The sequence below is a fragment of the Salminus brasiliensis genome, chromosome 3 (assembly GCF_030463535.1).
Source record: "Salminus brasiliensis chromosome 3, fSalBra1.hap2, whole genome shotgun sequence".
Classification (NCBI taxonomy): Eukaryota; Metazoa; Chordata; class Actinopteri; order Characiformes; family Bryconidae; genus Salminus; species Salminus brasiliensis.
Window position 1 is genome coordinate 43,843,250 of NC_132880.1, and position 21,261 is coordinate 43,864,510.

The 21,261-nt window shown below is 42.4% G+C and overlaps 3 protein-coding genes across 4 annotated transcripts; 1 reads left to right on the forward strand and 2 right to left on the reverse strand.

The window, feature by feature from the left end:
• Window positions 1–3,701: 3,701 nt before the first annotated feature.
• On the reverse strand, window positions 3,702–9,345 carry airim (AFG2 interacting ribosome maturation factor). Its single transcript, XM_072676305.1, has 4 exons — window positions 8,845–9,345; window positions 6,508–6,687; window positions 5,372–5,490; window positions 3,702–5,251 (listed from the first exon to the last, which is right to left on the reverse strand). The coding sequence occupies exons 1-4, from the start codon at window positions 9,111–9,113 to the stop codon at window positions 5,211–5,213; spliced, it is 609 nt and encodes a 202-aa protein (XP_072532406.1). The 5' UTR covers window positions 9,114–9,345; the 3' UTR covers window positions 3,702–5,210.
• A 195-nt stretch (window positions 9,346–9,540) lies between these two features.
• Window positions 9,541–13,090, forward strand: cdca8 (cell division cycle associated 8). Of its 2 annotated transcripts, none has more exons than XM_072676303.1 (11): window positions 9,541–9,609; window positions 9,722–9,849; window positions 11,030–11,158; window positions 11,302–11,348; window positions 11,449–11,524; window positions 11,609–11,673; window positions 11,858–11,937; window positions 12,029–12,124; window positions 12,482–12,611; window positions 12,697–12,783; window positions 12,881–13,090. In XM_072676303.1, the coding sequence occupies exons 2-11, from the start codon at window positions 9,756–9,758 to the stop codon at window positions 12,914–12,916; spliced, it is 840 nt and encodes a 279-aa protein (XP_072532404.1). In that variant the 5' UTR covers window positions 9,541–9,609; window positions 9,722–9,755; the 3' UTR covers window positions 12,917–13,090. The 2 variants fall into 2 exon arrangements, with proteins under 2 accessions (XP_072532404.1, XP_072532405.1); XM_072676304.1 differs by having other exon boundaries at window positions 9,560–9,609; window positions 9,709–9,849.
• A 183-nt stretch (window positions 13,091–13,273) lies between these two features.
• LOC140552201 (uncharacterized) lies at window positions 13,274–20,985 on the reverse strand. The gene is made up of 10 exons (XM_072676302.1): window positions 20,899–20,985; window positions 20,521–20,598; window positions 19,288–19,320; window positions 17,153–17,239; window positions 16,549–16,646; window positions 15,427–15,620; window positions 15,211–15,315; window positions 14,184–14,252; window positions 13,786–13,836; window positions 13,274–13,693 (listed from the first exon to the last, which is right to left on the reverse strand). The coding sequence occupies exons 1-10, from the start codon at window positions 20,971–20,973 to the stop codon at window positions 13,584–13,586; spliced, it is 900 nt and encodes a 299-aa protein (XP_072532403.1). The 5' UTR covers window positions 20,974–20,985; the 3' UTR covers window positions 13,274–13,583.
• Between the last annotated feature and the right edge of the window lie 276 nt (window positions 20,986–21,261).

Genomic DNA, 21,261 nt, shown 5'->3' on the forward strand with positions numbered 1-21,261 from the left:
TTACAATAGGCCTAAATAAGAAAACCGCGAGTGTCTTATGACAATAATTCACACTTTCTTAAGAGCATATTTAAGAACATTCTTATGAGCTTTATCTTACGAGGCCCTTTTTTTCCCCCTTAGGAAAGCTTGTGTGAATCTGAGCCTAGCTTCAAGTTTAGGAACCACAGATTTGGTTTCTTTGTAGTCTGGCACTGTCTAACCAGACAATCTCAGGAGTGATCAGCTGAAGGTCGTGGTAGATGTGCCACTAGATGGCAATAAAGGCACAGTGTGAAAGTGGCTTGAGCAAGTCTATAATAACGGATTACAGAAAGGCCAAATAAGGAGTTTTAAAGCAACAAATCTGGTCAAAATGAATGTGTGGAAAATATTAAAGCTTCTGGTTCGTTAACCCCAAAGACGTGCAAGGCAAAACCTGTATGTTATTTTCCGTCGTGACGGTAGACGGTAGGCTTTGTGGAGATGGCCAGTATTTTGCAGGATTTTTCTTGTATTGGTACTCAATGAAAGCCTGAGCCCCACAACCCCCCACCCCCACCCCCATACACACTTTTGGACCATCCGCCTGCTCTCCATCCCATCTTTTGTGTTCCCCCGCCTGCACCTGGCCCTCCTCTTCTTGTTTCCTGTGTCCTGGTCTGTTGTCATGGCCACTGTTGCCAAGGAGAGGGGTCCACATGAGAATGGAAACTTGAACCAGGGATCTTCTAACCATGATATTTAATTCATCGACTGAGACACTGATATACTGTTCGAAATCTGAGAGGCTGGAGAGCAAAATAAAAAGGAGGCCCATGGGGAGGGGGGGAGGGGGCAGGGGTTCATCTTATTCACATAAAAAGTGTGAATTTTCCTTCATCAACTAAACACAGCTTATCAAAAACCTCCCAACCATCTTCTGTTTTCACTGGGAACATTTACCAGTTGTTTTTTTGTGGCACTGGTAAATGAAGGTCACCTCTCCACCCCTCACACAAAGACCTTTTTCTTTAAGCAATTTTAAGCAATTTCTGTGTTTCATAAGGACCCCCCCCCCCCCCCGAAAAAGTGACGCGCAAAAGCAGTTTCTGAACAAGCCATTTTAAAAGACTGACCATTTAAGCCCCACTGCTGAGGCCCCTAGACTGTCTCTGTGCTAATTGATCCACCTGCACTCCCTCCCGCCCTCTCTCTCTCTCTCTGCCTCTCCCTAAGTCTCCATTCATTTCCTCCTCTTGCCAAGATCAGACTGGGGTTGGCCAGTCGTTTCTGTTTGCTTGAGATGGCAGCGACTGGCACCCTGAAGGTTTGCTGGGTCGTTCGGTAGACAAATTCAATTCTGACAGCCCGACAGCCAGCCCGATTGCATTTGGTTGTACAGAAGAACAGCCTCTCTTCTTTGTCTGGCCTGGAGTGGCCCGTGGCTCTCCGCCCCATCTGCGTGTTCTGCCTTCTCTTGACACGGCTCTTCAGCACACGAGCATCCTTTCCAACAACCCGGGCAACTGTGGAGAAGTGGACCCCTCTTACTTCATCCACTGCTTCTGCCACATCTTCTACCTCTGTCGTATGAAGCTGTGGATTATCCTGAGGCTGATTTCTCTTGGATAAAAGGGAACATACTGGATTACCGGCAGTTTTTTTTGTTGTTGATTACTGATTTTAATTTGTAATCTGTCAAGAACCTGCTCTTACGGGCCTGCCTCATTTGGACGGTCACCTGGGCGATCCATCCTTAGTTGCGTTTCTGTGGGAAGGTATCGAATTGTATCTACCTGACCCATCTAAGTAAGGCAACACCAAACCAGGAGAGTAATACACACACATGTCCCTGTGACAAGCCTAGATCTTTCTTTACAGGCAGAGGGAAGAAGACCTCTCAAGAGCAAACTCTGGACTTCCAGGCACTGTTCCTGAAGTTGAGCAAGCCGAGCTGAAGCTACTGTGGTTCTTTAATAATTGATTATATCAAGAATAGAGAGTGGCCACAGTGAATGTCTGAGACAGAAAACAAAAAGCTCTTGAAAGATTGAAAGACTGCATGAAAGGCTGCTCAAGGAGGCTTGAAGAGAAGATCCGCCAACGCCCGAGGCATTGAGGAGGTCTAGAGGAGCTTTGTGAAGAAGCCGATCCAAATCAGGGCTAAAAGGCAAGCAGGGCAAGCAGGGCTGAAGGAACGTGTGACCTGACAACCCGTAGGAGGAAGGATCTCTAAAGGGCTTGAGTGGCCCTGAGTAGTCCCTAGCTGGACCAGCAGCAGGAGGAAAAGTGTCGTCCCGGTTGTGGCCCGAGGAGGCGTGGTACAGAGAGGGCGGCGGGATGGTGAACACAGGAATGCAGCTGATAAGCTTCACCTGTGCCGTGACTGGATGGGTGATGGCTATCGCCGTGACGGCACTGCCCCAGTGGAAGGTCACTGCCTTCATAGGTCCCAACATCCTGACGTCGGAGATCGTATGGCAGGGAATCTGGATGAACTGCATCTACCAGACCACGGGCCACATGCAATGCAAGACTTATGACTCCTTGCTGGCCCTGCCGCCGGACATCCAGGCGGCTCGGGCGCTTATGTGCGTGGCTATCTTCCTGGGCTGGTTGTCCTGCACAGTGTCCTGCTGCGGCATGAAGTGCACAACCTGCGCCGGGGACGACCGCCATGCCAAGGCTGGCATAGCGCTGTCCGGCGGGGTGCTCTTCATCCTCACAGGCCTGTGCGTGCTCATCCCCGTGTCGTGGACAGCTAACACAGTGGTGCAGGACTTCTACAACCCCAATGTCCCCATCCAGAACAAACGCGAGTTGGGCCAGGCCATCTACTTGGGCTGGGCGGCCGCGGTCATCCTCATGATCAGCGGGGTGGTGCTCAGCAGCACCTGCCCGCACATGGAGAAAGCGGCCTACAGGCGGGGATACATAGGCCGAAGCTTCGCTAACACCAGGCCTACTGCCGTGGACATTCCCAAACCCATCACTACCAACAGCCTCCCTCTAAAGGAATATGTCTAAGGCGGAAAAGCAGGAGTTGAAGAAACTAAGACATCTAGTACAAGTGGGGAAGAACATAGACAAAGGCTGAGTTGGTTGTACCCGTAGTTCCTATCCTTGGACCTGCACATTTTAGTGTTATCCCTGCTCTAACACACCCTCTTCAACTCAGGAAGGGTTCGTTACAGAGTAGATTAGTTGCATCAGCTGTGTTAGAGTAGGGAAAATGCCACAATATGCAGTGCAGGAATTCTCCAGATCCAGGACTTTGAACCAATAATGGGGCTTTTTTTCAGCTGCATGGTACCTTCACTACTCGACTCTACTTGCTTATATAAATGACTTGTATTTTACAAATGGCTAGTTTGTGCTGGATGGCTGCACTGTGTCGCATTGAGGGGCGATTCTCTCCAGAAAGTCAACGCTTTGCAAGGGTAACACATCACTTTTTAGCAGGTACTCATTACCAGGTACCACATGTGAGTAGTGTAGGTACTACGCAGCGATACAGCACCGTATGCTATGCTACCATCTGTAAGTTTGGAATCACTTATACAAATATTCGTTATTTTATATATGGTATCAAACTTATGGAGGGTAGTTTTGAATATTAAACAAGTATCTTAGTAATACTTTAAATATCTTTATCTGTTTATAATATATTTTCACAATATGTGCCTCGAGCTTTAACCATCACTTTTAAAATACAAGGGCTTCTAAACAATCATTGTTTTATAATTTATTCTTGATGTAACACAGCTTTCTTAGTCCTTTTATAATCATCTACAGATCAATTTGACAGTTTCTGAAACTTTCAAACTTTTGAACAGTAGAGAATGTAAAATATGAATAATTTGGGTTCTGTAAGGAGGACAATGACAGTGAGCTGTGTAACAGAAATGCATTGAGTTATTTTATCTTTAGGTTTTTTTCATTTGTAATTTCTCAAAGTCCTCATTAGGGCACTACTGAAACCTGCACTATATCATTTATACATTCCTTCCAGCAGTTATCTGTAGTTTCATGTCCAACATTATGTACACTATGACATACACTGATCAGCCATTACTCTAAAACCACTGACTTGATCTACATCTCAGGCACCACCTGAACAATCAGGTCTTGAAGTTCATGTGTGGGAAGCAAGAAAAAGAGTAAGGATCTGAGCCACTTCCACAAGATTGGTGACGGCTAGATGACTGGGTCAGAACATCTCCAGAACATCAGGCAGGACTTGTGGGGTGTTCTCGGTACGCAGTGGTCAGTGCCTTCCAAATGTGGTACAAGAAAGCACAACCAGTGACAGTCATGGACATCCAATGCTCACTGATGCAATCCCTGGAGGCCCCATCTCACAACGTACAGGAGGTCTTGTGAAGTCTTGTGAATTCCTCAACAGGTCAGAGCTGCTTGGGTGCCATGAAAGGGTTATGCAATATTAAAGAGGTGGTTTTATTGTTATGGCTGATCAGTGAACACTATGATATATATACTCTATCAGTTCTATCATGGTTCCTGATTTGTAACTGTGTGATCTTGTTTGCTGTGAGTGATGTGGTTTTATATTTATTTTATTAAAAATATGATAAGCTTTGGGAAGCGTGATAATAAACAGACATGATGTGACTGAAAAATCGGGAAATCATTTGTATGTTGCTGATGCCCACTCCAACAGATATGAAGCCACGTCTGTTTCTTAAAATCATTCGAGGTCTGCAAGTCCATGAACATCATCAAGTCCTACATCCCCAAACACACTCACACACACACAGGCTTCTTTGGCATTCTTAATAAGGGTCTATGAAGCTCCTATTGGGATCAGAATTCCTCCAATGTGTTCAATCTGCTATACAGCATAGCATATGCTCATGTTACCTAATATTGTACGTAGCCCGGTGTACATCCTGATCATAATGCTGCAGTCCAGTTATTTATGGCCCGGGAGGTTCCCAATAGCAAAACCTCATAAACGACTGAGGTGTTGTAGAGAGGGGAGGGAACAAGCAGAGTCATTGCATCTAGCATTCAAGTTTCCCAAAACTCACAAAGCACCTTTAAGACACTTGTAGTAGAAGAAGATGGGAGCCAAACATCACCGGACACTACCCTGAAACTCAGGTCCTTGAGGCTCTGCCTGGTAATTACAGCTCAGAGTGACACTGTTTTTCCAGCCAGACGCTCGTACATGCGTGACGTAAGCCTGACAGAAGCTTGTTAACCAGCAGCCGGCTCAATAACACTGTTTACTCCAACTCCATGAAGAAGGACACGTGAAAGAGTGCATCTGAAACAAGAACACAGAACACCTGCATTACAGTACCAACCAATGACTCCATTCATATAATGAGAGCAGAGTGGGAAAGCAACACGGTGATTCAGTGTCCATTTGTGACAGAACGATTACCTGATATCCTTTCTTCTCTACTAGGAGAGTCTAAAGATGCCCATCTCTTTGGCGCGGCCTCCAGAAGTGTGAGGTCATCAGGCTTTAGCATCCACAACAGGTTCTTCCTTTGGATGTATCTGAGGACGTAGCTGAGGACAATCACACAAGATACTACTGCACTCAGGGAGATACACCAATCAGCCACAACAGTGAATAACAGTGCTAATCTGGTTATAGTGGCATCTGCTAAATAAGGCAGCCAGTCAACAGTCAGTTCTTGAAGGTGATGTGCTGGAAACAATGGGACAAATGGGCAAGCATAAGAATCTGAGCCACGTTGACAAGAGCCCAAGTGTGATTGGTAGATGACTGGGTCAGAACATCTCCAAAACATCAGACAGGTCTGGGGTGTTCCCAGTATGTGGTGGTTAGTACCAACCAGAAGAGCTCCAAGAAAGGTCAACCGGTGAACCAGCGACAGGATCATGGGCACCTAAGGCTTAATGATGTGCATGTGGAATGAAGGCTGGCTCATCTGGTCTGATCCCACAGAAAAGCTACTGTAGCACAAACTGCTAAGAAGGTTAATGCTGGCTAAATCTTGTGAACTCCACCATGTCTCATCATGTCAGAGCTGTTTTGGCAGCTCGAAAGGGAACCTAGGCAATATTAGGTGGTGGTTTTAAAGTAATGGCTGATCGGTGCCATAGCTCTTACAGAGCCAAGATGATCTGCCTATGGTAGGGAATTGGTCAGGCTTCTCAGATTGTTGGCCACAAGTAAATTCAACCCTTGCAGATCTTTCCTTGGTCACAAAGCTACAACCAAAAGCAGTTAAATACTCTTGTGCATCGACCTGAGAAAATGCAAAGACCAGCAGCTTTGCAAAGCACCCTTGAGGAAGACTGTATACAAAAGAGCCTTGAAAAGAATAGGCTAAAGCAGGGGTGGGCAACGGGGGCTGGAGTCCAGCACAGTTTGCTGATTGTCTCCACTCCAACAGACCTACTAAACCTCACAATGAACAGGTGAGGTGAATCAGGTGTGTTTGAGTGGGGAAAGCACAACACTGTGCAGGAATCTGGCCCTCCAGGACTGGAATTGCCCACCCCTGGGCAGGAACTGCTACACCCCATGTAGCGCATCTAGGATACTGGACACGGTAGTAGCATTCTGCATCCTGGAGCCATTCCAACATATCAGCAATGGATGGAGAGGTGGCAGATCTGGAAACACAGGAGCGCAGATCCAGGGCGGCTGTGTTCTGGTCGTACAGCTGGAAAACAGCAAACACCTGCTTGCTAATGGAATCCCTCACTCCTTGAAGTGAATCCCTGCAAAAGCAATGAAACAAAAAAGAATTCAGAGCATAAGTTCAGATTCTAGATTCCATATCAGGGAAACTTCCTCACTTCTTTGCAACAAGAGTCCTTATCTTGTCTGTAAACATGGCTAAAGTTACAAAAGGTACAGTTCAATCCACATATATCCATATATGTAAAATAAGATGGGAAAAGTCCTGTTTTGAGTTTACTGGTTTGTGACTGTGATATTTCAGAAGTCCACACATCCCCTTCTTTTCAATGCATTCAGCTACTTTAACCTGCTCCCATTGTCGACACAGATGTGCAAATGCACAGAGACTGAGGTGTTGAGCAGTGGAACTGTGTTTTCTGGAATGACGGATGGTGCTCCATCCAATTCTTTAAGGATGAGTTGCGGAGCTGGATGGTAGGATGGTAAAGATACAACATCCTAACCTCACTAATGTGCTTATTGCTGAATGCAATCCAATTTCCACAGCTCCAAAATCTAGTAAAAAAAAGGAAAGCCTTCCATGGATAGTAGAGACAGATACTCCAACAAAAGAAGGATAAACTCTTTTATATACCCCTGAAAGTACAAGTGTCCCAATACTTTTGTCCATATCGTGTACATCCCTCGGTGCCTGAGCAGTGAAGGAGTGACCATGTGCTTCAGCTTTTAGCATAAATAGCTGCGTTGCCACAAGCTTAACAAAATATTACACATGCAAAATGTCATAAGAGCAAGAAGCTGTACATAAGGACACAACAAGAAGAGCAGATTCTTAAAGGCGGGTGGGATTGGAATACAGGCAACAGCATGAAGGTGGTCGAATTTACAACAGTATTGTCTGCACAAATCTCAGTACTTTGCAGTCTGCACCAAACTGTGAACACTTATAGTAGTGAGTTGGGAAATAGCCAGGAGCCAATAGACAGGAAGCCAGTTAACTCAGTGTAGTTACTGGTTGGCTAGCTTGCATTAATGGGATTTTGCAGGCGTTTAGTGACCCTGTGGGTCTCAGTCGGTTACCCCCTTACGTCACAGATTTGCCCCCATACATTCAAACAAAATCAGGTGCCCAAATATCCAGTCTATAAACTGCAGTCTGGCCTGTACTCACACGGAAGTTATAGGGAGCGCTTCAGCTGGGCTGCTTTTTGAACGAGGGTCGGACAATTAGAACAGAGATCATTTACATTTTGTTGCTGTCCAATGAAAAACATGTATCTCCAGAATGGTGACTTTAAAGGAGAAGGCAAAGATATTCTTAAGTTTGAATGGAAGTCAACGTAAAATAAAGGTTAATTCAGAATAACTTGGAGCATTTCTATTGGCCCATTCATCCAGAATTATTTACACAGTGTACAGAAGCAGCTACAGGGTTCAAACCATGGAGAAAAATGGAGAGACATAGTTTTTCATTTTACAGCAGTTTTATACTGTTATAACTCTTAAAGGCACAATCATCAAAACAGCCTGTTTAATTAAAAAAGAGGGAGAGGTCAGAAAACGGTCACAGCATGAATTATGACTGAAAAGCACAAAATAATACATTACAGATGTGGGCCCAGTAATTACAGCATGCATCAGATTTATTACAGATATTAGCCAAGCACCAGATGTGCAGGGAATTACTCAAATATATATGAAAAATATCTTGTACATATAAACATGAGAGACACATGCACAAACAAACAAGTAAAGGGATATACAATAATAATACAAGGGATAATACAGATACTATATAGAAGATACTATTTTCACTATTTCATCTCTGTATATATATTTGTATATTTGTATTCTGTATTTTTTTTTGCTTATATTTCTATATTTTTATATTTTATTCTTTAACTTAAATGTAACTTATTCTATTTTTATTTTCTTCATTTTTATTTTATTTTTCTTTTGCACTTTTGCACTTTACTTCATTAAGTTAAGGTTTAGTTAAGTTTAAATGTAGATTTTTATTGTATAGCTTGATGTGGGCAGACTGTCATAAAAGCATTTCACTGCAAGTTATACTGTGTATGACTATGTATGTGACAAAAAATTTGATTTGATTTGATTTGAAGATAGAGTATGTACAGTATGTACAGATAAGGGAATTTGAGATCATTGAGCAGTATATATATATAAATGTAAACATAAGATAAATATCTTAATTACACGAGACATAAACTTACATTTTTTCACTTAATTTGCTCAAGACAGTGTCTACTGCCTGTGCGAGCTTGTGTTGAAGACGTTGTTGTAGATCTGGAAACTGAGAGAGGGGAGTGTTGACCAGCTCTACACTCTTCAGCGCCCTCAGCTGCTCGGCCAGGTTCCCCAGCGAGCTCATCAGAGGTGAACACTCCTCCAGAGCAGATCTCCAGACGTCCCGGTTGGTCTTTAAACTCTGGAAGCATTTCCTCAGCTCTTGATGCAACATCAGCAGCGCTGGATGAGACATAATAGCTTAGCTGGGTAGAACAACACACGACAACACTGCCTGTCTAGCTCAAAAGCTGCCAGTCTGATCGGCATGTCAGCCTTAAGTCTGAAACATCAAAGCGCAAATATGATGTATAAGCGCGATATCACCGCCCAGATATTTGACCAACTCAAATATACTCCACTATATGATTTATTTAGTCTGATTAAGACGCTACGACAACTAATACACATGCTAACCGAGCAGCCATGTGCTACACCACGCAGATCCTCCAATAAGCTCTGCAGCGATTGGTCCTTTTCTTTGTTGATCAAAAAGCAGCCACCGATTGGTCCGCAGCGCCAGGGGGCGTGACGCGCACAGAGAGCTGTTCGCTCATTGGCTGAGCTGCTGTTCCGCGGCCGAATTTGAAAAGCGTCGTTTCCAACTGCTGCCGCTGCCAGTCGGTTCACAGGGCGTCGAAAGGCGACGAGAGGAGAAGAAAACCTCGCAAAAGACAGAGAAATCAGAACAGGTAGGGGAAGACTATTGTGTTATAAGTGTGGTTAACCCTTTAACATAATTTCTGTGTGGTTAAATGTACGTGAGACGGCAGATTTACCCACTTGTGTAGCTATTTACTCCAGATAGCTAGCGCTAGCCCTCTCCTGCAGAAGCGCAATGGCTCCGCGAAAACGAACCACTAATGCTAAACCCAAGAAGAACGTCAAGATGCCGAAGTTGGAGGCCTTTCTTCTTGATTTCGACGATGAAGGTAAGGTTATTACCACTAAAACTGCACTGAGGGTTTGTTAGCTATTAGCTTTAAGGCGGCTAACGGTAGCTAGCATTAAAAGGCTAGGTGAAGTTAGCTAGCTAGCTAGCTATAGCTAAATTGTCCACTAGGATGACTGCTGTGAACCCACTGATTTGAGCAAAGAACTGAGAAATCAGTCAAACCAAATGTCTCAAATGTGAGCTTTTATCATTTGTATAATAATGTAAACTCTAGTATTTAGGTTGCATGGACTGTGTGTACCTTATCAGTAACATATAAAGTCCTATATGATATAAAAAGGTGGTGTGTAGTGCATAGTTATAGCAGAGTCTGTAATCACAGGATGTCTAATGTAATTAAAACAAATTATTATAAAAAATATATATATATTCATTTTGCTCCAGTTTTGGATTCACACCGTGTATTCTTGATATCGTGACATGTTGGATCATGTCTTCTGGGGACACTCCCTGTATGTTTTTATTTTCACCAGCTAGATCACTATATTATTTATCACTATAGCTGTATTGCAAGGGCAAATGTGCAGTACCATGCAGCTCTGGTGTGTATTTGTGTAAACCGAAGACACCCAGGCATCTTAAGTATAACTAGCTACAAAGCAGAGGAGGTTAAGAGTCTTGCTTAGGGGCCCAACAGTGAGAGTCTAGCAAACCCAGGTGTCAAATTTCTAACCACGGAGTCCGCACTGCCCCTGCACCAATAGTAATACTCCAAAAAGTGGAGGGATGGCTGACCTGGTGAGGGATTCCATACTGCAGGGGCACAGCAGCGATTGGCTGTCTAGAGTACTCTTCTTTCTCTGAAATGTTTTAGAAACTGGATGATTACTGGCATATTTACCAGTGTCCTCCGCTCAATCAAGTTCCTTACAGTGTCCAAATTATCCCTAAGACCTGAGCCAGCCTTTCTGTTTAGTCTCTTCGTGTCCCTCACTGTAACACTGATGCCCATGCACACAACAGCATACAAATTCCACTTGGCACCACAAACACACAGAGAAGCTGACCGCTTGATTTGGCTCTTCTTGTACCTTCTGTTCACGTTTACCTCCCATAACCACATTGTCTGACAGATACACACACCCAGGTACTTGTAGGCGTCTACCCAGCTTTGATAACATTTCAGCATCAAATATTCCTGATTTTGCACACCACAGTTCGCACCATAGTGGAGAGGATGAGGGACAAGACCAACAACCTGTTAAAGGATGCGGACAATCTGTACAACATGGCTCTGATCAAGCTTCCTATGACGGTGCGACGGATGAACTGGATTCAGTATTGTGGTATGTACAATTTATTTATTGTTTTGTTGTTTTTGTTTTTATGTTAACACCATATTTGGGTATTTATTGGTTAGTGTGTGTGTGTTTCTGACATAGGATACTATTGTAAGGCATTTAATTGCTTTAATTGATCTCTTTATTAGATTCTGAAAAGCCAGAAGCCAAGAAAGACCCCGTGGATGAATCCAAGGCAAATCCTCTTTCTCCTGTGAATGATGGTTTTATTTTTTTGTTTTTATGTGTATGTGTAAGATGCATATTTACTGTTTCCCTCTTGTCTCTGCTTGCAGCAAAAGGAAGTGGCTGCACAAGTGGAGATGACCATAGCTCATGACCATGCAGTTCCTCCCAAGTCGGCCAAAAAAGGTACCCACGTCTCCTTCACCTGATGTTTATTGTTCTTGTTGGTGATGGTGTTAATCATGTTTGACTGGCTGTGTAAATTGACAGCTGCGAAGACCAGTACAAGCTCAGAAAATGAAGAGAACTTGGTGCCCAAGTCTACAACAAAAAGGGTCAGTTCAAACTTTTATAGAGTTTATGTGGATTCTTTCTGATCCTAAATAAGGGTGCAAGTAGATTCATGTTCATTTAATAAAAGGGGTGTCCGCAAACATTTGGACAAATAGTGTAGTTTGAGACTTCATTTTTAGGTTAAGGAATTTGTGGATGCAACCAAATTATTTCTGTTTGCAACAGGGAAGGCCAAAGAAGGCACCATCAACCTCCAAGAAGGCCAAAGCTCTTTCTGTCAGCAAACAGAACGGCACTATTAGAAAGTGAGTTATTTTTATTTTTTGTATTTTGCTGCTTTTAAGTGACCATTACCTATTGTATGTGATTTTTATGATCATTAAAATATTTTATAAGATCTACCAGAAAGCCCTTGGTCACACCAGCAAGAAGTTTCCTGGATTCCTCCATCATCGGTCCAACTCCACTCATTACACCTCGTTTTGATTCCAGGTGATTAGTCTTCTGCCTTTAGTATTTCTTGGTATTTTAGTACAGTGAGGTAATCATGTATGTGTATGAGCTACTGTTAGACATGGTCTATGATCCAAAGTGTCCACTACAGTGACATTTTATTTATTACATATTTAGACAATGTAAGATCATTTCATGGCACAGATGTAAAGCAGAGGAGAGGGAAAGGGGAATGAATGGGCTTTGATTCTAACTAAATCTAGTCTCAAATCTGTGCTACAACACAAAGCAATGTGAACAGTAACATTGTGTTAATAAAAGAACGAGAAATGACTAGTAGGGATGGGCGCCAGAGCAGGATGTGAACATTGAATGAGATGTATTGTCTTCTCTAAGGTTGCCTAAGACTCCTGCTGTGCGAGTTCCTCGTCACAGAGAGAAGGTGTACAGCATCTCTGTTAACGGCTCTCCCATCGCTGGATGCAGTGAGGACATTGTCATCAATGTCCCTCTTGGCAGTGGAGAGGTTAGTTGCTTTATCAGCCTTGATGCCTAAAATACAGCTGTGTCTCTCCTCAGTTCAGAAATAGCAGCTGCTTTTCTGTTTTCAGTGTATTCAGCTGCTGGCCAGTGAGATGGACTCTATTGATCTGAGCCAGTTGGATGATAAGGCGGTGCGCAGTATCAGGCAGCTACAGGTATTGCTCTTGTTGTGAAGTTGCATCTTTTCCCCCTAAATACTATGATTCATGACTTACTGTTGTCCCTCTTTTTTCTTTTTTTTTTTTTGCACAGACCCGACTCACAAGCCTCTGTGGAGGGTCAAAGTGACCGGACTGCATCTGATCACATTTGCTTCGCTTTTTAAATCAGAGATTGCCCTGAATTTTCACACTTTTAGTTCCGTTTATATAGTAGTTTTATTCTTGTGCATTTCTTTTAAGTTCTGTCTACTCTTCCTGTCAGGAATGTTCATGGGCATTTTACATCTGTACATACTTTCATTTGGAGTGTAGTTTTCACTTGTGATGTTTTGTAATATGTCTGTAAATATAATCCAAATGCAGCAGCTGTTTCAGATTTTTTTTATACTGTTAATCTTAAATACTGGATCCGTCCTCAACTTCATTCAACATTTAGAGCAAATAGAAAAGTATCAGACTAAATCATCTGCAGCAACATTTCAGGTTGTGTAATTTGCACTTTTTAATAGATTTGCACAGCTATGCTTTTTGTCCACTGGTTCAATTAGTTCACTAGAGGGCAGCGATGTTACAGATGCATGGACTAATAAGTTAGTCACACAATGCTCAGTTAAAATGGCAAACTGCACATTTTTCTAGTTCAGCTTAGCAAATACAGCCCCTAATGCATTTACATTGTGCTGTAGGAAAAACAATAATACTGTAAGTAAAAGAATATGAAGAGATGGAATCACGCAGTTTTGTCCCCCAGAATCAGGATGTACATGTTTTGGTGTGATTGCCATTGGTAGGGGTTACAGTTGGCTCTTGGGGCAGCTGCTCTGACCCAGTTCACTGAGTCTTTCCCCCAGACAAGCCATCATGTCGATGAGCAGCGCTCCGCTGGCAGGCCTCTCCTCACCATCTGTAGTGCCAAACAAAGCATTCCACGTTTACCACCATAAGTGACACGAGTCATAAACTGTCAATTACTCACACGCTTACACTTTCACTTACCACTTCTCATAAATATGGACTTTGGGACATCATAGATGCTGTCAGTCATTTCTGAAATATAAAGTGGTGCAGAGGGTCAGTGTTTGGGTCAGCACATTTGCTGGTATGCAGATGAAGTACTGAGTAATGTAAAATAAATGCATGTCATGATGCCTAGTCTGACATTTCAAATACAGTACAGTAGACCTGGTATCATACTGAATGTAAAGTAAATGTCTGTGACAGGAGCAAAACTGCAGTTTCTTACTTTGCACATGTCACCTGTCCCATAGGAGATGTGCAAAATAGACAAATACCTATTTGCAGTTCAACAAAAGTGCAAAATACAGGTCTGAAGGATGAATCCTGCTGATGCAGCAGACAGACAAGGAGAGCAGAAAAAAAGCCTGAACACCCACCATGATTTCTGCTGCTGGCTCGCCGGTTGGATGGAGGTGTGTCATAAATGGCCTCCTCATAATGCAAGGCTGCAAACACATACATAGACCCCACAGTTTAGTTGTGTGGTTCAGAACTAAACACTTGCTGGCACACAATGTGAGTGACTGATCAGTTTGGTACGGCCAATAAGGTCATGAGTTCATTACATTTTTCTGTACCGTTATCTCCCGATCACCCGTTCTTCTCTCTTATTTAGCTGAGCCAATTTACCCCTGGCTCTGATTACATTAGCTAACAGATGCCTGTGCTGGGCAGCATCACAATGGGAGTGGAGAGAGCTCCATCTACCCACCCGGAGAGAGCATGGCCAATTTCTAGGCTTTCTCAGAGTTGCTGATGGTGATGCAGCATGACCCTGGGATTCGGAACTTACAATCCTCTGACCTTAGTGTCAGTGTCTTAGTCTGCTGAGCCACTCATGAGAGATCATGTACTTTTGATGTGAAAAAAAGAAATAAGGGCAGCCGTAGCCTAGAGGTTAAAGAGGTTAGTGACGTAGGCTTGGGCCCGGCCGGTCATTGGTTTTAATCCCCGGGACCAGCGGGGGTTTAAAGAAACAGTGCTTTTTCATCCTTCAGTATTTACAGCCGAGGTGCCCTTGAGCTAGGCATCTAAGCCCCAACTGCTCCCTAGGTGCTGAGGTGGTTTCCCACCACTCTGGGTGGGTGTTCCCACTGCCCTAATTGTGTTCTGCTGTACTGTTGTGCAATGGTGTTAGTGTGCTTTCCTTTCCATTACATTCCAAAGATAAGTTGGTTTCTTGAGAAAACATTGGTTAAAGGGATCAATCAAGATAATATATAAATATAAAAAAATAATAATTAAAAATAAATTACTATAATTAATAAATTAAAGAAAAATGCTTGTCTTTTTATTTAGACATGTAATGTTCTTGCTAGGACCAATGACATAACTTATATTACTAACAGGAACTAGCGTATAACGTCAACTTCCCATACAGAATACAGATAGACACTAACTAACGTTTGTGAGCTGGTAGGACGTCATAATCACTCTCCAGTTTAACCTTCTCAGGCTTCTGCTCGACTTCATCCTCTGGATGCTGACTGCGCTTGAAGCTGGCCGCATCTGCGGCAAAGAAATTTGTTCACAAAAACACGGTTTTAACAGATTCCTCCAAACACTGAGCTGCAACACGATGACCAAGCAGATGACCAAGAAACTATGAGAGAGCTGTACCATGAGAAGTGGACATGTGCGGGATTGTGTGCTGTGATACAGGCTGAGAGATGGTGATGCTGCTCCAGCGATACTCAGCCATGGTGGAGTAAGGCCTTCTGAAACTGAACTCTGAGTTTATGCTGGTGCTGCTTCTGCTGCTGCAAGGGCTGGAATCAGCTCTCAGCTTACGATCTGAAAAACTCTCACGAACCCTGCAAACAAACAAACACACACACACACACACACACACATGCACAGAATATGATTAATTAGATGTGACCAGATGATCTATAATGAAGGAATCTGTATAACATTGTCATGTTTGATGCAGAAATATGAGTTGAAATGACTGTAAGAATTGCTTCTGTCAGCAGTAAGAGAGTCTTTACTGTAGAAACTCCAGATCTCATCAGAACAGATTCAGGTAAACATAAAAACATTCAAATGAACAAGAGCTTCTCATTCTAAAGAAATTAGTGAGATCTTGTCTGTGAGCTAGTCTGAAGAACAGAGCTCGGTTCCTCCAGGGTTCTCCTGGACGCTCCCCAGTCCAGCCAGCACAGCGTGGAGGATGTGTTCAACTCCATCAGCAGCAGCAGCAGCAGCAGCAGCAGCTCACCTGATTTACCATCATTAAGCCCTGATTTACCACCAAACCAGGTGTTGATCTGAGGAGAACTCTAAATAATACTAGACTCCATGAGGAGAAGTTTGGAGATGTTCTAATGATGAACAGTGATGGAGAACCTCCACCAGGAATGTGCTCCGGCTGTTGGTGTATCTCTAGTGTTAACAATATAGTACAGCTACTCTACATATAAATTACAGACAATACACAAGATACAGAGAACAATAGGATACACAGTATACACACAGACTATAAGGAGCCTTTTCATTCTAATTTATATATCTCATAATGAATGGACCAGTAGAAATGCTCCAAAATGATAAACTCTTCTTATTTCTTATTAAAAATTAAGAAGGTTAAGAAGGTTTTTCTTCTCCTGTAAAGGGAGGTTTTGGCATGACAGCAAAAACTTGTATATTGTATATGTATATTGTCTATGACAATATGAATATAACTAGTGGAAGTTGTCATCTATGGCCAATAATAAAGTGAGGGTGTGTAACAGGCAGTACCTGTCAGAGGTCAGCTCAGTGGTGTGTAGGCCAGAAGGTTTCATGGCTTTCAGAAGCTGGCAAATCCACTGTTGTCTGAGATCTGCCGTGTCTGCAGCCTGTGGGTCAGTTTAGAAATGGGCAAACTGTACGTATATACAAATACTCCTTACCATATGTCCAAAAGTAAACAGACAGTTCTTCTAATGAGTGAATTTAACCACTTTATGGTGCAGCAATTGCAGACACAGGTATTTGCTTGTGCACACATTATGCATGTACATATGTCATTATACATTGACATTATACATTGACATATGTCAATCTAATCCTTTAAGGCCAAACTAGGCCCACACAGTTCACCAATCATGCTTTAAATCTTTTAAAAATCACAGCATGAGAGAGTTTTACAATGGAGAACATTCACAATGCAGTTGGCCAAGATGTGATGAGCCAAAATTTGTGACAGCGTTCCTTTTTTTGAGACAATAGTCAATGGAGGTGCTTGTCTCTGAGGTCTTAGAGCAGAATTAGATGGTATTTGTGTTGGTGGATGACGGATGGCCACATCCTCAATCAGGCCTGGTAAACACACAGTCCTGGGTGGAGTGGAGCAGGAACTCACCAGCACTTTCCTCTTCCCATTTTTCATGGTGAGCTCAAAAAGGTAGCGCTTGTTCTCAGTCCGCATCAAGTCATGCACAGATTCAACCTGATAGACATCCACAGAGCATAAACACATGTTTTACCCTCAAGAAGAACACTTCACAAAACAACCTTAAATGTGTTGGAAAAGGTAATAATAATCTATTATGTCAGACTACAAGCCTTATATGTAGGTCTGTGTTTACAAAGCCATAATTCATCAACTTTGCCACAAGATAGCATAGTAGTGTAAAGTGAGGACATGCAACTAAGATAGATAGATAGACAGACATGCAGACAGACAGAGAGACAGACAGACATATAGGTAGAAGGTAGATAGGTATGCAGACAGATAGATATGCAGACAGACATAGATAGACACATAGACAGACAGACAGACAGACAGACAGATAGATAGATAAACAGACAGACAGATGGATAGACAGACACAGATAGACAGACAGACAGACCGACAGACATAGATAGACACATAAAGACAGATAGATAGATAGATAGATAGATAGATAGATAGACAGACGGATGGACAGACGGACGGATAGATGGACAGATGGATAGACAGACATATGGGTAGAAGGTAGATAGGTATGCAGACAGACAAATGTGCAGAGAGATGTGCAGACAGATAGATATGCAGACAGACAGACATAGACAGACAGACAGACAGACAGACAGACAGACAGACAGACAGACAGACAGATAGATAGACAGACAGATGGATAGACAGACAGGCCGACAGACATAGATAGACACATAGACAGATAGATAGATAGATAGATAGATAGATAGATAGATAGATAGATATATAGATATAGATAGATAAACAGATAGACAGACACAGATAGACAGACACAGATAGACAGACAGACCGACAGACATAGATAGACACATAGACAGACAGATAGATAGATAGATAGATAGATAGATAGACACAGACAGACAGGCGGATAGATGGATAGACAGACAGATGGATATTTTTAAAGAATGAGATTTCCCAAAGACAGAGACATCAAAACACCACAAAGTAGAAGAAACATTTTTATGTAAACAGCTTTATGCCGCTTTTAAGTGTGAAATTATGGTAAACACAAGTTCCCGACTTGGAAAAGGCACATTAATACCCCCTCAAGTCGCAATTTCTAGTGGGAAATTCAGAGATAATTATTTTGATAAGGTGACCTTCAATCTTTTAACATGGTGGAGAAGACAGAATCAGTATTGGAATCAGTTAATGGCTGTTAGTGAACATCAGTTTAATCTGTAATCTACCTGCATTTAACTTGATATAGAACAAAGCTCGTGATAGATCGCTCTACGCCTAGCGAAACTGACTACTCTGCTAGCACTCAGCTACGTCATTAATGTTATTTTAACCGCCATTTTTTATGTCACTCCGACAACACAGCCACGTGAACGCTGCATTAAGCCCAAATTACACGCTTAACACTATATAGTGCTGGTGTACTCTGCAAGTCACAGATGTATGGCTTTTAAATCTAAATAGAGCTTTATAATTTTATAATAGAAGAGCCAGAGCCGGCCCTAGGCATACTCGAATTACGCGACCGCTTAGGGCCCCAACGTCACCAGGGGACCCCAAGATATGATAAAAATATATATATTCATTATAAAAAAAACTTTGAATAATAATACGAAATGGTATTACACAGCTAAAAGCAATTTTATATTAATTTATTTTTATAGTTGGCACACCAACGCTTGGTTAATTAATTTTTGCTGTTGGCTGCTGCCACTGTTGGGCAAATACAGATGTTCTGCTTGGACGGTGGAAAAAGACCGGAGTGTTTCAGCATATTGATATGGGGGCCCCCAAAATGAAAATTAAAATGAAAGGAGGTATTTGAGATTCAGCCAGAAACATATGCACTGTGACTGCACTAAGCTCCTGTTTCTCTGGCCTGCAAACAGAGTTTTATAAATCTCAGTCTCAGTCGCAGTGACTAAACATGGCGTTTGCATGTGGATGGGAGGCCCCAAAAAACCTCAGTGTGACGAGTAGCTAGCTAGCTAAGTGAATATGCTGGAGTATTAGATCCCCCAGACGACACCTTTTTAGTCAAATGCTGTTCAACTTACCTCAAACAGGTAATACTTCCCTTTAAGGTCTGACTGCCAGAAAAATGAACAAGAAACATGGTTCACATTTCTAATACAAAGAGGGAATCTTTCATTTTCCCTGAAGCTCTGAGCTCTAAACAAAAACATCACATTAACCTTTATTGTGCCTAAAAACAGAAAGTCTGGGATTGACTTTTGGACAAGTAGAACAAGAAATACAGAAGTCTTTAACTGAAAGGGGGCTAGTTTTCTAGGCCCAGGTCAAGTCTAAGCCTTATTCTATAATTTCCTGACACTTTATTTCCCTCCTGAATCCTCAGAAGATTTTAACCATTGGCATTTTTACACTAGGTAGTAAAATGCATCTCAAGGTAGTCTCGAGCTGCTGTATGGGACAGGATAAGCATTTTTTTTACTGGTGTTTTGGGTGTACTGGGAGGGGTTTTGGTCGTCCAACATGTCTTGAAAAGACGGATGCGTTTACAACACTATAACATCACGGCTCGGCCTTATCCAGATATAATCCTGATGCTCAAGACACATGAAGTGGTCAGGTGGAAACGGAGTCTGTGATATAGTCTGTGATATGTCCAGATTTACAACAGGGCGAATCAATTATATTTAGACCCCGTTTACACCTGCTCACTTCACGTGTCTGGATTAGATCAGGATTGTATCCGGATTTGGCCGAGCCACATACAATGCATTTAAACCAGATCCAAATCCAATCACTTAAACCACTTCAGGAGACGGTCTGAGACGCATTTGACCCGCATGTTACAGCAGTGTAAACACACCCGTCTCTCAAAGACGCATTATTCAACCAAAACCCTTCCTACTACGACCAAAACACCAGTAATAATTACCACACAGTGAGTGAATTTGCATATTCTGTCCCACACAATGATCAGATTTCAGTCTGATTGATCAGAGACACATTTGACTACCAAATGTAAATACATTAAATGCATATGATTAATATCTAATCAGGATATAATCCAGGTATTAGTCATACAAAGTGACCAGGTGACCATATACACCAATCAAAACAAACTAAAGGGAATCTGATTAAGCAATATTAAATATTTCATATTACCCGTACCGTACAACAAAGGGCTAAGGGCCTTGCTCGAGGGAACTGTTGCAGTGTAGCCAACCAGGATATGAAACCCACCACCCTGTGAGCAATAGCCCAGTGCACTAATCCCTGAGCAACCAACATTACAAGTACATGTGTAAGTTAATACTTACAGTGGATCCATTTTTCTTAGTGTAGAAGAACAGGGTTGTATTGTGAAGTTTGAACCAATAGGTCACCCACCTCAGCCTCTGACGAGATCAGTGAAAGAACAGAGCCATTGATAGTCAATTTGATAGTTTGATCAGTATAAAAGCTTGGGGAATATCTAAGAATCCTATCTTGGATGTTATAAGACAATAAATTCATATAGTCATACAATAAAGTCTGGGAATAGACAAGCATCACCTCAAAAACATAATTCCTCACATAGCCCAAATAAACTTGTACACTTCTTATCATAACTTAATGTATGATTTATTAAACACACTGTATAACGCAGTGTGTAACCGGTACAGACAGGCCTCACTAGCTGAAAAGGAACCGCTTACCATTTTGTCTTTTCTTTTCTTCAGAAAGCCTTGGCATAGTGGTGTGAGAACCACTCCACCTTCTCTAGTAGACATGTTTACCTGCTGTCCTGAGGCTCATTTCTGAGCTTTTTTTTCCTACCCTTGGTAAAAACAGTGCCGAGGTTCCTGTTTCAGAGGCCCTGTATCAGGATCAAATAAACCCCCTCTATTTTCCCACTTCTGTTTTACTCAATACACTGACGCATTGTCAACTTATGAAGGCAAGGAGCACTGAATGAGCATGAACCACTAATTGACACTTATGCACATTATCGAGGAGTGTAAGGACTCAACAAACGTCTCCCTCGAAACACCACCTCTTTTTGAACCGACACTGATGCG